This window comes from Trifolium pratense, linkage group LG4 (genome assembly GCF_020283565.1).
Source record: "Trifolium pratense cultivar HEN17-A07 linkage group LG4, ARS_RC_1.1, whole genome shotgun sequence".
Lineage (NCBI taxonomy): Eukaryota > Viridiplantae > Streptophyta > Magnoliopsida > Fabales > Fabaceae > Trifolium > Trifolium pratense.
In genome coordinates, this window is record NC_060062.1 from 57542982 (window position 1) to 57561750 (window position 18769).

Genomic DNA, 18769 nt, shown 5'->3' on the forward strand with positions numbered 1-18769 from the left:
TTTTTTTAACTCAAATCATCAACATACGGTGACTACTCTACAATCAATGGTAACAAAAGTTTCTAAAAATGCAATCTTTTTCTTTTTTATCACAGATCCAAAATCACTTTACACTCTTTTTCCCTTTTTAACAAATGATACTTATAGATCAACAATAAAAGCACTATTTTTTTTTAAAAAAAATAAAAAATAGTTTCAACAATCAAACAACGAACAAAAGCAATGAATCTAAACGAGATAACATCAATGGATCGACGATGGTAAACAACAACGATCGAAGACATACGAAGAAGAAAGAAACAACAAACTTTGAACAACAACATCAGACAAAAAAAAATCGTTTTTTTGAGTAAGAGGAATGGTGAATCTAACCTGTGTTTCGACGATGAAGCTCTTGCGCTCTTCGGTGTCGTCATTCTTTCAAGTTTGGAAGGAGTGGAAGAGTTTGCAGGTGTGTTGTGGTGGTAATGATGAGAATGAGAAGAAGCAAAGTGGTTTATGTTGGAAAACGAGATATGAACAGGTTCCCACGCTTATATCCGTTCCAATCTTCCAAACATCCATTCCCTCTCCACGCACGTACCCATATGTATCTATTTTTTTTTACAAATTTCTTTATTTTTATTTAAGAAAATTAGACGAAAAAGTCTAGCGATGATAATACACGAGTTAAATTAGAGTGAAACAATATAATTTTACAAATATTTTAATTTAAATGTGCAATCTCATTTACTTATTCATCGTGACCGCATCGCAGAATGTTGACAAAACATGGTTGACCGGCGTAAGTTCGGATGAATCGGATGAAAATTAGAAGGAAAAGTCTAGCGATGATAATACACGAGTTAAATTAGAGTGAAAAAATATAATTTTACAAATATTTTAATTTAAATGTGCAATTCATTTACTTATTCATCGTGACCGCATCGCAGAATGTTGACAAAACATGGTTGACCGGCGTAAGTTCGGATGAATCGGATGAAAATTAGAAGGAAAAGTCTAGCGATGATAATACACGAGTTAAATTAGAGTGAAAAAATATAATTTTACAAATATTTTAATTTAAATGTGCAATTCATTTACTTATTCATCGTGACCGCATCGCAGAATGTTGACAAAACATGGTTGACCGGCGTAAGTTCGGATGAATCGGATGAAAATTAGAAGGAAAAGTCTAGCGATGATAATATGGCATGTTAAATTAGAGTGAAACAATATAATTTTACAAATATTTTAATTTAAATGTGCAATTCATTTACTTATTCATCGTGACCGCATCGCAGAATGTTGACAAAACATGGTTGACCGGCGTAAGTTCGGATGAATCGGATGAAAATTAGAAGGAAAAGTCTAGCGATGATAATATGGCGAGTTAAATTAGAGTGAAACAATATAATTTTACAAATATTTTAATTTAAATGTGCAACTCATTTACTTATTCATCGTGACCGCATCGCAGAATGTTGACAAAACATGGTTGACCGGCGTAAGTTCGGATGAATCGGATGAAAATTAGAAGGAAAAGTCTAGCGATGATAATACACGAGTTAAATTAGAGTGAAACAATATAATTTTACAAATATTTTAATTTAAATGTGCAATTCATTTACTTATTCATCGTGACCGCATCGCAGAATGTTGACAAAACATAGTTGACCGGCGTAAGTTCGGATGAATCAGATGAAAATTAGAAGGAAAAGTCTAGCGATGATAATACACGAGTTAAATTAGAGTGAAACAATATAATTTTACAAATGTATAAATATATAACTACGGAGTGCAAATTTTTCAAATGAAATTGTCATAGCCCGGTGGTTACATGGTCTAGCTTCTTAAAGTCCTGTGTTTGAACCTGTGTAGCGCCACTATTGTTTTATTTTTTCTTTATTGTTTCCAAAGCTGTTAAATGACAAAAATGAAGCCAACGGGATTCGAACCCAAGTCCTGCCTACAATATCAAACACTATAAACCACTGCGACGCTTATAAGCTTTATGTATTATTGTGCATTATGAATGTTAAATTAGTATTCAACTGTGTATCAGTGTTCATATACAACCATCAATATCAGCTAGCATGCATCAATTTTATGCAATTAAATAACGGTTGCATCAGTCCTCTATTCAACAATCAACATTAACTTGCATCAATTTCTCAAACTTGAATAAATTAAATTTAACGAACATCGATTCCCATAAATAAATATGGTTTCAATTTATCCACATACATTACCAAACTTATCCACAAACATAACAACCTAAATCATCCTTAAACATTACCTAAATACATTCTAATCAACTAAATCATTAACACATCAATTATTCTTAGAAGATCTTATAACTTGCTGTAGCAAACCAGTTTGCATTCCAGATTGCATTCCAGGTTGCATTCCATACATTGGGTACATGGGTTGCATGTGCATTTGCTGCATCATCGGATGTACCATAGGCATCATAGACTGCATTGGAAACAATTGTTGATTCATACTTATGCTTGTGGTTGGGAACTTCCACTTGTGTAGTTGTCATCACATTAGCGCCGCGGTATCTTGTCGGATCATACAGAGATTTGTTTTGCACACTTTTTTGACCATTGCAACTTGCTTTCCTTTTCTTTTTCTGAAAATTAACATAGTTTATTATATAATAACCCAACATTTTATCGAAAACCAAATCAACATATAATAACCAAACAAAAATAAAAAGCAAAAATATAATACCTCAGCAATTTGGCTTACAGAATCTGAAATCGATACCGAGTACATGTCAACATTTGGTTCTGGAGCTTGTTCTGACGTTTGTTGTGTACCCTGCAAATTTAACGATATCAAATACAATATCGATGACAGGTAAAACACTCATTACCTATAACAAACATATAATGCTTTATTAAAATTACCGAATATCTCCTAGCATTAGGAGTTGTATTTTTGCATTTTGAACGGCGCCTGACAGCTTTTGTGTCATTTTTTTTTTCTTCGGCGCACCTTTACTCTTAACCATAACTGGATCACCTACTGCTGACTTTTGTGTACCAACTGCTGCATCATCATTACTGCAGTACTTTATTTTCAGCTGCATAAGGTCTTCCATTATTTGCGCGTAAACACCATCCTTTTTTGAAGCTTCTCTGCAAAAATCTGTTAAAACCGTACAATATGAACCAAAACGAGCTTCCGCAATCGTATTCGAATCAACATTATCATTACAATTGCTGATGTTCAAATACTGAATTTTTGCATCCTTGGTCCATCGCGACAAAACCAAATTGTCTGGAATACGATCAACGTGTTCTTCCTTCATTACATAAAAAATATGTGAACACGGGATGCCGCGGGACTCAAACCTCTTACACGAACACTTAAATGTAGAACCATCATAAACAACACTTCTTTCATAATCATCCTTACAAAATCTTGTCAATATATAAATCTTAGTACCCCCCCCACTTCACTTTTATCCCTAACTATCAATTCACCGGCCTTCAAAATTTCATGTCTAACTTCTTTGAAAACCGCCGCTGTATATATTTTACAGGCATGACTCTCAATCACAGGCAGCTGCGTCGACAATACAGGATCTGTAGACGATGATTTAAAATCAGCAACCAATTCGTTATTTCTGTAATCTCTCAGAGCCTGATCAAAGTTGTTCATAAATTCAAAAATGCATCCTTTCTTCCTTACATAACTCTTAATAATTGCATTAACAGCTTCACATTGCGACGTAGTTCTTATCCATCCGAAAAAGTTATCACGTAGATATGCAGTTGCCCACAATGACCTATTCTCGTACGTTTTGACTACCCATGGATGTCCTTGCACTCCATTTTCTTTAATCATATGTGACCAATACTCTTCAAATTCATCTATAGTAAAATTTGAGTACATGGCCTTTGAAAAACCGTCCAAAAAATTATTCCCGTTCTTCACATTCTCACCTGCATTCTTATTCAAATGCCAAGCGCATAACCTATGGTTAGCATCGGGAAATATCTGTTTTATGGCCTCCCTCATTGCCCCATCTCCATCTGTTACCACCGCTTTTGGTTGTTTACCTTCCATGCATTCTAGGAAACACCTCAACACCCACTTATATGTCTCTGTCGTTTCATTTGACACCAATGCAGCACCAAAAATTACTGTTTGAGAGTGATGGTTACACCCTGAAAATATAACCAACGGATAGTTGTATTTGTTCTTGCTGTAAGTCGTGTCAAATGCAAGCACATCACCAAAACAAAAATAGTCGGTCCTACTAATCCCATCAGCCCAAAAAAGAGTATTCATTCTTCCATTAATATTGTCTACTGCATACTCAGCATAAAGCATGGGATCAGTAGACGACTTCATATTTAGATAGTTTAAAGATGCGGCAACATCACCATCTTTAATAACAGCACGCATTTTTTTTATCAAAATAGTTGTACAAATCTTTCTTTGTAAAACCAACACCTGCATATCCACCTTTTTGTGCAACCATGTACCCCATTATATGGCATGTTCTAATACCACGTTTCTGAAGACCATCCACCTGAGCCTTATCTGTCTCAAAAATTTTACGATATACGGGGTGTAAGTGCACAAACCTAGCTGGGGTTAATTCATGGTTATGAGTCTCTTCAAAAGCTGTAACAACATATCTATCCTTTTCAGCTTTGTAATTCACACGAAGCCTAGCTCCACACTGAGTACGAGTCAAACGTCTATGTTCTAATTTCCTATCTGTCCTAACTAAGTGTCTCTTCTCTCTTACACCGTGTTTGTTGCATACAAACTGCTTCATTTTTATTACTTTATTATCTCCACTCCCTGTTACCCTACTATCACTTTTCCTAACAGCAAAACCATTATATTTACCATAACGGTAATAAAAGTCATAAGCTTCACTCACAGTAGCAAATTCCATACAACGAATTTCTTCAGCAGTTATGGTATCAAACCTTACCTTAATATCACCTCCAACTTCATCTACATCATTGTTGCCATCCGTTGAACTTTTATCCGCACTAGATACCGAATAACTCCCATCATCGTCCAACTCATCGTCCCATGAATCACGTTCAGATGAATGAATGGAATCAGCATCAACAGACTCATCATAGGTTTCCATTGTAATCCTGAATTAACACAAGTTGTCACACAACAAAAGTCAGGTCACCATCAATTACAAAACAACCTAATTCCCAAAGGTAGCTGACCATATTAGACATCTACATCTAAACCCTACCGTAATTCCCAAATTAAATTATGAGTTCCACTGGTAAACCCTAATTCACAAATTGAAATCAAATTTAACAACCCCAAATTACAATTTGATATCATTAAATCTTGATAACTAATTACAAATAAAGATGTAAAACGTTTACCTTAGAACGACACGAGCGCAACAAAGGAATCGATTTTTAATCTCGCACTCGAACACCAATTGAGTAAGAGAACTTCAATATCTCGCACGTATGCAGTTTTGGGAATATTACACTTTTCTCAACAATTATGATGGACGAACAACAAATGAAGTTTCGATTTTGATAAAATACGAACTTGATGAACGATGGAGTTGAAGAAAATTGAGGTTGGGTGGCGAGAAAATGAGATGTTGATGAACGATAAAGTTGAAACGGCGGACCAAGAACAAAGTGGTTGCCTGGAGAAATTAGAAGTATGATGTTCAAGAACAGTGAAGTTGACGATATTGTAATTTCTTTTTGTTTTATTTGGTTTGATTATTTGGGAATAATGATGTGAATTATAATTAATAAAACAATATTAAGTTTGGGGTAAATTTGCCAGTTTTAATTTGTTAGGACTTGATTGCAATGAAAATTGATAAGAAGATGTATGGTAAGCCTTATGTACCATATAATCCTATGTGGCAGTGGACCAGTCCAACTTATCATTTCATTGGCCATAGTGGCAACTTCTTTAAAGGAGTGAAATTTGTGACTTCATCCTAAAATTTTCCTTATTATTTATATGAGGCCCCTACAATCCTGAGGCCCTGTGATGCAGCACACTTTGCACCTGCACATGGCCGGGCCTGTGAATTGTATATTGAGTTGTTTTGTTGTCGTATAAAAAATATATATTTAAAAATGAAGAACATGCTATTCTTCATATAACCAAAAGAAAAACCGATGAGACAAGGAGGCATCAAAATTTAAGTGGCTTAATTGGATTCATTATAGATCCAAGAGAACGAATTTCAAGTGGAATAATGGGATTAATGGATCCGTTTTAGAATCATACTACGGCTCCGTTTGGTAAAAAAAAAGCTATAAGCTAGCTGATAGCTGAAAAGCTAGCTTATAGCTGATAAGCTAGCTTATAGCTGATGGCTGATGGCTGATAGCTTATAGCTGAAAAGCTAGCTTATTAAAATTGTAGTGTTTGGTAAATTTAGCTGTTATAAATATAAAATGACCAAAAAGTACATAATAATTTAATTTCCAAAAAAAACAAAAAATATAACTTTTTTATGCAAAAAAAAAAAATATTTAATGTTTATCAATGTTGTTCCTCTTCGTTCCTCGCTGGTCGTTTTGCCGTCTCCTCTGCACCACATCAACTCATATTTTGCATCGTTCTCCTCCCTCTGCATCACATCAACAATGGCGTTGTTCCAATCAGCCCATAACGTGGGAGGAGACAATGCCAATTAATAGAGTAAATTGCATTTGTGAATTATAATAAATGCAAAATAATCCTGCATAACAACCACTTATCATCGTTTATGAATCAATTTGCACTTAACAACACAATTTAGATTCTTCTCTCCATTGCAGAAGCTACAATTTTTTTTGTCTTGAAAGATTTATCTAAAAATCCAACTGTTACCTGACTACAATTTAATCACAGTCAGAGCTTATAAAGCACCAAATCATTATACAATCAAAAGCAATACAAATATAGGATTATCACTGATACTAAAATATTGGAGCCAAATGTTTTTTTTTTTTTCAACAACAAAGAGTCCTAGAATTGAGTATCGAGTCTAACTCTTCCTTACAAAACCGGTTTGTAAGGTGAGGATTGCCTCTAGGATATAAACACTTATTCAGGCCATCTCGCAACCGATGTGTGACTTCTTAACAAAGAGAAATCAATATTATTAAATAAAAAGGCATAAGGGATGCCTATAACAATTAGAGTTTACAAAGAGAACATAATGCTACTCATCCAAAACTGATACAGTCTGCAACTTCGCCTTGGCACAACACAAAAAACTCAAGCATAAGGCCCTGATTCACGCCTCACACAATGAGAGCAATCAAAGCACTGCTAAGCCTAAGAATTGTCCATGGCGTAGAGTGATTTAAAAGATGCAAAACAACTCGAGATCCCGGCCCTTGTCACACTATCAAACGGAAATTACGCTGCGACAAAACATGAACTGCAAAAAAGGATAAAATCAGCTCAAGATACCAATGACAGTAGCACAGCCAAGATAACTATTACACCAAGAACGGCATTGTGCCGACGATTCTTCAGAACCTGTTTTGATTCTAATATCCTACAGAAAACTGCACTGGCAGCAATAGACAAGCAAAATATGTATAAAAAATCATAAACAAGTAGCCTCATCCACCTAGATGTTACATTGATCTCCTCTACCACCTTTTCATGTTAAGTAACCTCGCTAAATTGTACTAAATTAAGATAACCCAGAATAATTGAAACCAAATTAAGATCCTTGAAATACAAATTAAGATCATCATAAATCAAACTTGCCAAATAAATCAAACTTGCCAAATAATTGAAACCAAATTAAGATCCTTGAAATACATAACCCAGAATAATAACAAAAAAATTGCCTACAATCTATCATCTCCATATTAACTTGGCTATATTGTTGCGAGTCACTTTCATCGTTGTTGATCTATCCACCGGAATTTCATTGCTTGTGTCACCATCATAAACATCCGGAAGTTCTTCGTCACCACCATAATCTTGGTTATGCTCGACCATAGTAAAGAGTAAGTCATCATGTGAGTTCATCCGAATATAATTATGTAATGCAAATGCAGCCATTATAACATCAATTTGGGTTTGTACACTAAATTGTGCCATTTGGCCAAGTATCTTCCATCTTTTTTTCAACACTCCAAAAGATCTTTCGGTACAACTTCGAAGAGAAGAATGCAAACGATTAAAGGCTTCTTGAGCATTGGTAGGGAGCTCATTTTCAAATTGAGACTGATGATACCTTACCTTAGGGTAAGGCACTAAATATCCTTCTTTATCTGGATATCCTTTATCAACTAAATAATATCGACCTATTAAAAAAAGAAGAAAAAAAATTATATTCTGTTTACATACAAAAAACTAATATATAAAACAGTAAAATAACAACACCTTGTGGTGGCTTTGGAAAGTTTAATGCCGGTGTGTTGATTGCATGTAGGAAAACACGTGTGTCATGTGCTGATCCCTCCCATCCAACTGATATAAATGTGAAACACATATTAAAATCACAACTGGCCATGACATTGAAGGTAGGGATTCCTTTTCTCCCTCTATAACGCATTTGATCAGCCTCTGGAATACATGCAGGTATGTGGGTTCCATCAATACATCCAATAGCATCCTATGATAACAAGTTAGTGTGGTGCTCATTTTGACATAAAAAAAGTAATAATTTGTATTTGACTATTTACCTTAAAATAGGGCATGTATCGCTCATCATTAGCAATTTGAGGCGGCACAAATTGAAAAGTTGGATCCTTTGGTCTTATGACATCACGTGCAAGTCCCCTATAGCCATTGCTCCCCCCACTAACGGCTTCCAAAACTTCATGAAATGCTCTACTGATAGTCTCACCAGAATGTTGGAACCTCTCTCTAGCATCCCTATTAGAGGCACCTCTTGCAAGTATATATAGAAATATCGCCACTTTCTGGTGCACTGACATTCTATTACTTGCTTGTAATCCATATTTTGATTGTAGGTCTTCACATAGTTGTCTAAATACGCTTTGCTCCATCCTAAAGGCATTTAAACATCGAACAGGATGCCCATTTAGTATCTCGCGTACCCAATTCTCTCCTTTTTGACGTGAAGTCATGCATGGTTTTTTGAAAATATATTTATAATAATATGTTGCAATTGCACCTATAGCACATGATGTCACAGTCCAAAATATTGCATGTCTTTTTCTTTTTTTCTTTCTTTCAGCACTTTTTCTTTTTTTCTTTCTTTCAGCATCCATGATGTACCTACTAGTAAAAGAACAATATAAAACATCCATAACCATATTGGAAAAAAAACATACATTCATTGAAAAATACATAGTTGTAATCTCATAATTCAATCGGCTCATTTTCATTGAAGTTGCAAATTATACGTGTCCACTAAAGAAACACTAAATTAATATAATGAAAACAACCTATTGCAACTAAATTAAAATTAAATTAAACTCATTTCTGATTGGCCTGCATATACACCAACCAATCTTTCTTGCCACCATCATCCTCGATGTTCATAAAAATGTCGCGTCTTACTTCATTCTCAATCAAAGCAAGTGCAAAACACCACAATTCACTCCCCTTTTTCAAAAAGCTTTCAGCAACCATCCTATTAATAACAGTGACTGCTGCTGCAATAGTTGAATTAGCACTACCATTTTTATCTGAACTATCATCAGAATGTAATATGTCCACAGCAATTATAGAGTTTGATACCAATGCATCTATTTGATTGCTTAGTTTTGCTGCCCCTCCTGATTGTCTTCTTTTACGCTTTTCCCTGACGGTTTTGTTAGCCACCTTTGAAGGGTATGTAGTTTTTTTGTTGCCATTACCTTGGCTAGCTACTTGGGTAACTCCAACACCTGTGGTTGGTACTTGGGTACCTTCATTAGCTTCAGTAGATACTTGGGTAGCTCTCGCACCTTGGGTTGGTACTTGTGTGCTGCTTGTTCCTTCCATGAAATCAGGCCAAAATGAATTATCATTATTAAATAAGTTACTGTAACGAGGATCATGTCGATTATATTCAGCATAAGCATTCTCTGCATCACTCTCATAATGATTCATGTCTTCCCTGTCACTCCCTTTATCTTCTTCCTCAACATTCACATTCAAATTCACATGTTCAACGGGTTGAACACAATTAGGATCCATAGATGGTGCAACATTCTCTAACCCATCTGCATAGTTGTCTTCAAACAGTTGATTCCATAATTCCTCAAGTGAAGGATCTATTGCTTTATTACGAAACTTTTTCGCCTCAGGTTTCTCCTACAAAAGGGAATATTGATTCATTGAATAACAGATCTTATATATTTTATTTCAACTTAATTGTATGAATATATGAAAGGAACTCACCTTTATCTTTCTATCCCACCATTCATCTGAACAACTAAGCTTTCCTGTAACAGGATCCCATCCTAATCCAGTTTCTCCAAACTTTAAAAATCTCCAAATGCGCCAATCCCTCTTCATTGCATCATACTTATTCTTCAAAGTTTTGAAATGACACTTCCGCTTAATGATGGATTCAAACTGTTGGTTAATCTCCTTCCATCTAAATGATACACGTCCATTCTTCCTAATGAACTTGATACAAAGCTCGGCTAAAACCTTTTCATACTCTATATTATCGCTCCATTTAAAAGCCACTCCTCCCTCCATACAATCATTATTCGATGCCATCTTATAGATTTATGAAAACAAAGCAATGGATAAAATTTCTATAATAAAAAGAAATAGATAAACACTTTGCTGCATCAGTACACTTATATCGACACATAACAGCAAAGCTTAATTTTTTTGAAATGCACTAGCTAGAAGTGCACCAGTACACTTATGTCAACACATAACAACAAATTCACATTTGAACACAAAATCATAATAAACACTTACTGTCAAGTGAATTAACCATAATGTTGCACAAATCTTTCCTAAAATTATGCATACTATCATATAATGTACAATTAAACATTGTTTTCAGATAAAACCGAAAAACATAAATCAATCAATACTGGTGCATTCCAAAAAGTCAAAATAGGAGTAAAAAATAGTGGAATTATTCACTTTCCTAACCCAACCCAGCCACTTTCTCTCACTCACCTCACATTGTTCTTTCTTTCTTTCTAGGTTCTTCTTTCTAATTTCTTTTTCAGAGATCAGAAGCAAGTTCACACACACCAAAAATCTCATCTCCAAAGTTCAAACTAACGCACACAAAACGCTCTATTCAAAGTCCAAATTTTGTTTCTAAAACTCATTATCTCTATTACACTTCCAGAACAACACCCAAATTAAGAATGACAGAAGAACAAATCTAAAGTTTTCATGTCTGTAAGGTGTTTTACGACTGTAACGGCGTGTTTCGCGGTCGTAACGGTGTTTCGCGGTCGTAACGGTGTTATGAAACTGAATTTATTTTTGAAATAAATCTCATAAATAAACACCAATCAAAACTCTCAAACAAATTTGCAATAAACAGAGGTAAAAAGACAATTTATTCAAGAAATTCAACATAACTATCGCAATTCATACCTTAAGTTCTTCTGCTAAAAGAATTGAATCTTCACTTCTTGTTGTTGTTGTAGATTTTTGATTTTAAAGAGTGTAATAATGGATGTGTGGTTGAGTTGATGAGCAAATATATATATACGAAGGTTGGCGCCAACAGTGAAACGCGCGCGCCAAAGAATGAAACGTGCCTGAGTAGTGGAGCAGTTTTCTTTTTCATTTGTTCTTGAGGAGTCAGTTTCTCTGATGTACATGAGGGTAATAAAGTAATAAAATGAAAATAATAAGGATAAAATTGGAATAAAATGTAAAAAGCTATAAGCTATAAGCTCAAACGCTACTTGAAATAGCATCTGAAAAAACGCTATAAGCTTGTTAGAGAAGCTCGTTACCAAACACTTCACATTTTTATCAAACAAGCTTATAAGCTCGTCCAATAAGCTATAAACTAGCTTATTGGACTTACCAAACAGAGCCTACACTGATTGGAATAGCTGGCATTGAGTCAGCAACAGTCAAACATAACCCATGTTTTGTTGTAAATAATTGGACCTAATCACAATATTCAACAATTTATTAATTTAAGTAATTCAACAAATATTATAGAGAACAAATTAAAATAGATGTCATAGGAACTTATCTCTTGTGGGTGTAGTAGTTTGATGTCAACCGCATAGTAAACAACCACAGAATCATAAACCTGCAAAATAGTGAACCGTGATACAATACTTGAGGCGTGCTGATTGCACTGTCCTTAAGGATTTATTCGCCTCATAAGCGCAAATCCCCCAGGATTCAACAGGTCCTTCCCGGATATGAAATCATATCCGAGGTGACAGAACTAGCAAGAATTAATAGACACCAGTAATGTAATCCAAGAAGATAACACTCAATATGTATATGAAAATGTAATATTGATTTTTGTTAAAAACTGTATGTGGCCACGAACTCAATATGTTTTAGCCCCTTCTTCCTTTTATAATCCCACGTCCACATATATAGCCATCATTGCTATTAACTAGGAGTAAGTAGGTAATATATCAAACGGAAAAGCAACGTGTTTATTAACAATTCATTAATAATAATTTTAATTCTTTTAAAAACTATTATAATAACTTTAAAATAAATTACTTATATCAAAATTATACAACAATCCCCCACAATTTATTTTAGAGTTTAAAAGAATTTTCAAAAAACATTTCCTGGATTAACATCATTGATGTAATGCATCAAACTGGTGTAGCAAGCTATATGAACCAGTCCTAGACTGATAGTACTTAACACACAGTAACATTGGTGTAGCAAGCTATATGAACCAATGAAACTTGGCGTATGTTAGTGGTCTACCAATCGCATTACACCCCACATTTCTTGCTGTTGCCGTTGTGTTGCGCTAATAGGCCGTGTGCGTGCCTGGATTCTTTCATGAGTGCTCTAGAGATTTCGCCAAGATCTCATACAAGCGGCCCCACTTGACATTCACATAGGTGATTTCATCAAGTGTATGCTGCAAATCAATGTTATAAAAACCGGACCGGACCGGCCGGTTCAACCGGTTCGGCCGTGAACCGGACACAGCACCGGTCCGGAACAAGCACCAAAACCGCTAGTCCATTAAACCGGGATAAACCCGCTTTGAACCGGTCTGAACCGGTATAAACCGGCAAAACCGGCGAACCGGGAAACCAGAAAAACCGGCCGGTTCTCTTCTAATAAAAAAAAACTGGAATTTCAAAAAAAAAAAATCTTTTCTATTTTCAAACTAGGGTAGAGTTATTCTTTTCACTGGAACATAAGTGTCAAACAAAAACATGAAAATGCCACTGTTATTTGTTATAAGAAAAAGAAGAAGAAAAAATACACAGATGAATTTGAGAAATTAAGGAATAGATCTGTTGTAGTCACACAATAGTTTTTTATTTCTTGATGGTCATACTTAAGAAAGGAATGAAACAGATCTAAGTAAGAGAGAAAAAGAAGAAACAAGAAAATAAGAAGAAAAAGAAAGAAAGTACGTGAGAGAAGAAGATGGAAAGTGGAGTGGAGGCTGCTCACTAATAGGAATGAGAGGATATTTCAATTCTAGGGTTTAACTTATAATTGGGCTTTTGGGTCAATACAACTTGATAAAATAATGGCCCAATATATTATAAAATAAAACTAACTTCTTTTTTTTGGAGAACTAACTTTCTTTTTTACTATATAAAAAAAAAATCAAATTATTGAGTCTAAAATTATTATTTATTCCTCAGCATTATATTTATTTTTAATTATTCGGTTCAATAACGGTTTAATAGCGGTTCAACTGATTAAACCGGTTGAACCATGAACCGGAGCTCTCACCGGTTCGATCTCCGGTCCAGTTTTTAAAACATTGCTGCAAATCATACACCACCCATAAGGGATATGAAATTCATTAAAAGCTTTATTGCTTACCCTCTCAATAATGCAGTGTCTAGCACTTTCTCACTCACACCATAGGAAAAGGACCAAGACAAAAATTAATTAGCTAATTTTTGTGTGCTAGCAGATCTAACAAGTAACTTGTTCTTACCCATATGAACCTTATTCATGGGATCTCCAATCACAAAGGTTGGGTTCCTATCACTTGTTGATTTCAAATGGCTTAAGTCCAATTCCCCTCGATGTGTCACAAAATTATTTCTTCCTAGGGGCTTTATTTAGTACGTACTTTACACAAATGATGAAGACATAATTTTCTTTCATCAAGTATAATATTTACTAAGACGTCTCTAAGTCAATTAATCTCATATTTATCAAGTTTATAACAACAAGCTTGTTCTTCACAATAAATTTATACATGTCTGCTTAGTTAACTAAGCGACAACATTCTCACTTAGAACAATAAAATCCACTTATTGATTTTATTCTCATAGGCTTTTATCCGATTAACATCATTGTATTATTTTAATACAATGGCTGATCACATTAATCAATATCTCATATATTTTCAAATCGATATTCATAATATCGATTTCAAGCGACAACACCCCCACATTTGTCAACATAGGTGAATTTTAATTCAGATCTACTTGAATGATTTCAAGTGACAGTGCCCCCTCAATAAGGACAATTTATAATTTCATATATTGAGATATATTTTCTCATAAACAAATTTCACAAAACATCATTGTATTATTTTAATACAATGGATAATCCACAATTTCACTAAACATCATTATATTATTTAATACAATGGATAATCCACAATATATTAAACATCATCATTGTATTATTTCAATACAATGGATACTCCACAATATACCATATTATATAATCACTGGTATCTCAAAAATATCTCATGAAACACAATCATGTTCAGGTCTACTTAGAATATTTCTAAGCGACAACGTCTCTAAGCGACAACGTCTCTATCACAATATATGTGTCTCCAAAAAATTTCTCAATATCATCAAATTTTTCAACAAGATAGTATCTCCTAAATTTGCTTCTAACAATGCTCTAATAACTCGTATACATCTTCTCAAGTTATTGTTCTCATATATTCACAAATATCAACATGAATTCACAAATTATACATGCATCCATATACTTCTCAATTTACTAACAATAGAGAACACAATTAAGTAATATTTCACATTAAACTAAAATTTTCCAAATAGATATATTTTCACACATAAATTATTATATTAAACATGTCATGATAAAATTCTTATTATGAGTTGTATAACCCACACACTTTCACACAGATTAAACAAGTGCACATACATATATCATCTTTGTTTTTCCACCGGAAGAAACATAATATTATGAACTTGCACAAAATCCAATTAGGAATTGAATATATACTTTCAAGAATTACCATTCATTCTCATGGATGTTGAGTAAGATATAAAAATTATTCACAGAAATTTATATAGATCGATATATGTTTCACAATCAAATTAAACAAGCTCAATTAAAGAGAGACTTACTTGGATTTTTATATCACGTTTTTGCAACATTCATATCTAAGGGATTGCACTAACCATATACCATCATTTCGTGGATTGAAAATTCCAGCTATATATCCACATAATTCTTTATCACCCACTGTACTTAGGTATTCAAATTGTAGTTTTTCTCTCGCCGCAAAATTGGGGTTTTAGAGTCTGAGCATAATACAAGAGACTAAATCCTTAAGATTGTTGTAAATAATTGGACCTAATCACAATATTCAACAATTTATTAATTTAAGTAATTCAACAAATATTATAGAGAACAAATTAAAATAGAGTTCATAGGAACTTATCTCTTGTGGGTGTAGTAGTTTGATGTCAACCGCATAGTAAACAACCACAGAATCATAAACCTGCAAAATAGTGAACCGTGATACAATACCTGAGGCGTGCTGATCGCACTGTCCTTAAGGATTTATCCGCCTGATAAGCGCAAATCTCCCATGATTCAACAGATCCTTCCCGAATATGAATCATATCCGAGGTGACAGAACTAGCAAGAATTAATAGACACCGGTAATGTAATCCAAGAAGATAACACTCAATATGTATATGAAAATGTAATATTGATTTTTGTTAAAAACTGTATGTGGCCACGAACTCAATATGTTTTAGCCCCTTCTTCCTTTTATAATCCCACGTCCACATATATACTCATAGTATAAAATTGAGAAAAACCTCTTCTTTATTATAGCCATCATTGCTATTAACTAGGAGTAAGTAGGTAATATATCAAACGGAAAAGCAACGTGTTTATTGACCAAGTAAAACGTTACTTAACAATTCATTAATAATAATTTTAATTCTTTTAAAAACTATTATAATAACTTTAAAATAAATTACTTATATCAAAATTATACAACATGTTTTTCCTTCAAATTAACTAATCAAAGAATTAATTAATTTTGTGACTAAAAAATAATGTTTCACCTAGTCACTTTGGGATATAAATATATACACACTACTAAGGATAGTGTTCTTATCAATGTGGGACATTTCCCACTTTTTTTAATTCACACTACTTAGTTCCAAGTCCTACAAGACCAATGTGTTCATCTCATTTCCAATCACAATGTTTCAACTTCCACACTATAATGAACACTACTATGTTCTTTTTCCAACGGTAGATCGGTGAGAGCAATTAGGTAACTGGACAATTCAATAAATGGAGGTAACTTGGACTTCAACGTAAACATGCTTTTTTCTACTGTAAAAATAACATAGCTTTTTTCTTTACATTTTTGTATATAATGTGTTAACATGTTGTAGACTGACTATATATTCCTTTCTATTTTAAAATTAAATAAACAAAACTCAAAATAGATCAAAACAAGTCTATAATGATACGAACCATGTCCATTTTTATTTGAATATATTGTTTTTATAAATTATAAAAATTAACATGATAATAAATTTAAATAAAATTCCAATAAGTAAAAATTAATTTAATAATATATAAAAATATATTAAATTACCAAATTCTAAATATCTTAAATATATATTTTATTATGAATTAAGAATGTCTTTTCATGCCATTTTACATCTATCAACTAGTTCAACCTCTAATTTTACCAAACACTTTAATTAGCTTATCAACCATCAGCTATCTATAATCTATCAGTCATAAGCTAGCTTATCGGCTAACCGCTATTTTTGTCAAACTGAGCCATAAGATGATAAGCTAATTGGAGTGTTTGGTAAAATTAGCAGTTCAACTAGCTCATAAATATAAAATGACATTGGTAATTCATAAATAATATTTAAATAAAATTAATACTCCCTCCGTCCCTTATTATAAGCATCATTTCAAAGAAAAAAATTATCCCCGAATATAAACCCCTTTTCAATTCCCTATACACATTTATTATTACTTTTCCAGACATAACCCTGTTTTGCATTAAAATACGTAAAATTAACTACAAATACATCTTTTCACAAAGGACAATATTACACTACTATTCCCTATACACATTGTAATACTCAAAAAATACACATTTATTACACTACTAACTTTTCTTAATAAGCGTGAAAAATTGCAAAAAGAGCTTATATTAAGGGACGGAGGGAGTATTTAACAAAAATTTAAAAGTTAATTTTACTAATATAATATAAAAATTATATTATTAAACTAATTTTAATTCATTGGAATTTTATTTTCTAAAGTCATGGTTTTTCTAAAAACTAATAGTAAAATATTGAACGTTTATTATTGTTTTTTTGGTACAAAACAATCAATAAGTTTGGTGTAGCCTTCTTTACATTCCAAAATTACCCTTCCTTCACAATTTTTTATAAACTAGTAACACTAACTGCACAATCGGAAGTTTCATGATAAATATCAAGGTAATCAAAATCGGACCGGACATCAAACCGGTAGAACCATGTCTTTAATGGTGTTAATAGATTCACGAATTTCTCATTAGATCTCACATTTTGATGTTTGATATTTTATAATTGTGTGTCAGAATCCTTAGAAATTATATTATGATCAAAACGCACAAAAAATCGTGAAAAATGGAGCTGAAAAACGGAAGATATGGATCTCCTATGTCCATTTAGGGTCGTTAGACGATCTCAGCGCTAACATCTATTTAACTCTTCCCCAACTGTTGCAACTTCGTCTCTTTCTTTTTAAGCTTTCTACATTTTCTTCCTTTTTATGAGATTCACCATAAAAATTGAAACCATTTATTACATTTTCGAAATCTTTTATCTTTTATCTTTGAATCCTTTTTTACATTTTTTTTTATCATTCTTTTCAAACTTCCAAGCTTATGTCAAATCTCAGAGTATTATTTATTTGAACAACACAAGAACAATTAGTTGAGCACGAGGATCAAGTATGAAATTGAAGTAAGAATGAATAGTAAACGAAAAAATTGGTGTTTACAGAAAAACAAACTTCCATTGCTATTGGGAAGAAGAATAAGTGAAGAGTGTTAGAGTGAAATTGAAAGAATTTGGCATTTCGGTTTATCGGTGGTGTTATGTCGAAAGAAGGAGAAGAAAGATTGGCTTTAGCATGAGTGTGTTTCATTATGTTTGGGAGAATTCTTAGATCTAACGGTGGAAAATGGTCTTTCACGGTGCAAGACTTAAAGAGGTTGTGCATGGTAGATGCCGCCTTACATTATATTATATCTCTTACTTTATTGCATTTTTTTATCATATATTTGAATTACTGATTATATTATATCTCTTATTCTTGTTATCATATTTTTATTACAAAACGACACTATATTCTTTAATGATGATTACATGTAAAAAAAAAAATTAAACTTAGAATACAATAGTCAGTCTATAAAACGACACTA

At 33.2% G+C, this 18769-nt stretch overlaps 3 protein-coding genes across 5 annotated transcripts; all 3 read right to left on the reverse strand.

Annotated features, from left to right (window-relative positions):
- Nucleotides 1-2893: 2893 nt before the first annotated feature.
- Nucleotides 2894-5110, reverse strand: LOC123923013 (protein FAR1-RELATED SEQUENCE 5-like). The gene is made up of 3 exons (XM_045975662.1): nt 4453-5110; nt 3439-4385; nt 2894-3295 (listed from the first exon to the last, which is right to left on the reverse strand). The coding sequence occupies exons 1-3, from the start codon at nt 5108-5110 to the stop codon at nt 2894-2896; spliced, it is 2007 nt and encodes a 668-aa protein (XP_045831618.1).
- Nucleotides 5111-7370: 2260 nt separating this feature from the next.
- Nucleotides 7371-16840, reverse strand: LOC123922323 (protein ALP1-like). 3 transcript variants are annotated; one of them, XM_045975048.1, is made up of 5 exons: nt 11500-16840; nt 9110-9213; nt 8655-8982; nt 8353-8584; nt 7371-8273 (listed from the first exon to the last, which is right to left on the reverse strand). In XM_045975048.1, exons 2-5 carry the CDS (start codon nt 9118-9120, stop codon nt 7822-7824), a joined length of 1023 nt encoding a protein of 340 aa, XP_045831004.1. In that variant the 5' UTR covers nt 9121-9213; nt 11500-16840; the 3' UTR covers nt 7371-7821. The 3 variants fall into 3 exon arrangements, with proteins under 3 accessions (XP_045831004.1, XP_045831002.1, XP_045831003.1); XM_045975046.1 differs by having other exon boundaries at nt 7372-8273; nt 8655-9213; nt 11500-16838; XM_045975047.1 differs by having other exon boundaries at nt 7372-8273; nt 8655-9216; nt 11500-16838.
- On the reverse strand, nt 9253-11500 carry LOC123922324. Its single transcript, XM_045975049.1, has 2 exons — nt 10324-11500; nt 9253-10236 (listed from the first exon to the last, which is right to left on the reverse strand). The coding sequence occupies exons 1-2, from the start codon at nt 10648-10650 to the stop codon at nt 9415-9417; spliced, it is 1149 nt and encodes a 382-aa protein (XP_045831005.1). The 5' UTR covers nt 10651-11500; the 3' UTR covers nt 9253-9414.
- Nucleotides 16841-18769: the final 1929 nt, after the last annotated feature.

Coding starts and splice junctions, on each gene's coding strand:
- LOC123923013 (XM_045975662.1), bottom strand. CDS start 5,110: ATGGAAACCTATGATGAGTCTGTTGATGCTGATTCCATTCATTCATCT. Junction 4,386..4,452: donor ACAAAAAGGTGGATATGCAG/GTGTTGGTTTTA, acceptor CTGTTATTAAAG/ATGGTGATGTTGCCGCATCT. Junction 3,296..3,438: donor ATAAAAGTGAAGTGGGGGGG/GTACTAAGATTT, acceptor TATGTAATGAAG/GAAGAACACGTTGATCGTAT.
- LOC123922323 (XM_045975046.1), bottom strand. CDS start 9,206: ATGGATGCTGAAAGAAAGAAAAAAAGAAAAAGTGCTGAAAGAAAGAAA. Junction 8,585..8,654: donor GATACATGCCCTATTTTAAG/GTAAATAGTCAA, acceptor TTGTTATCATAG/GATGCTATTGGATGTATTGA. Junction 8,274..8,352: donor CTTTCCAAAGCCACCACAAG/GTGTTGTTATTT, acceptor TTTTTTTAATAG/GTCGATATTATTTAGTTGAT.
- LOC123922324 (XM_045975049.1), bottom strand. CDS start 10,650: ATGGCATCGAATAATGATTGTATGGAGGGAGGAGTGGCTTTTAAATGG. Junction 10,237..10,323: donor GGTGGGATAGAAAGATAAAG/GTGAGTTCCTTT, acceptor TCCCTTTTGTAG/GAGAAACCTGAGGCGAAAAA.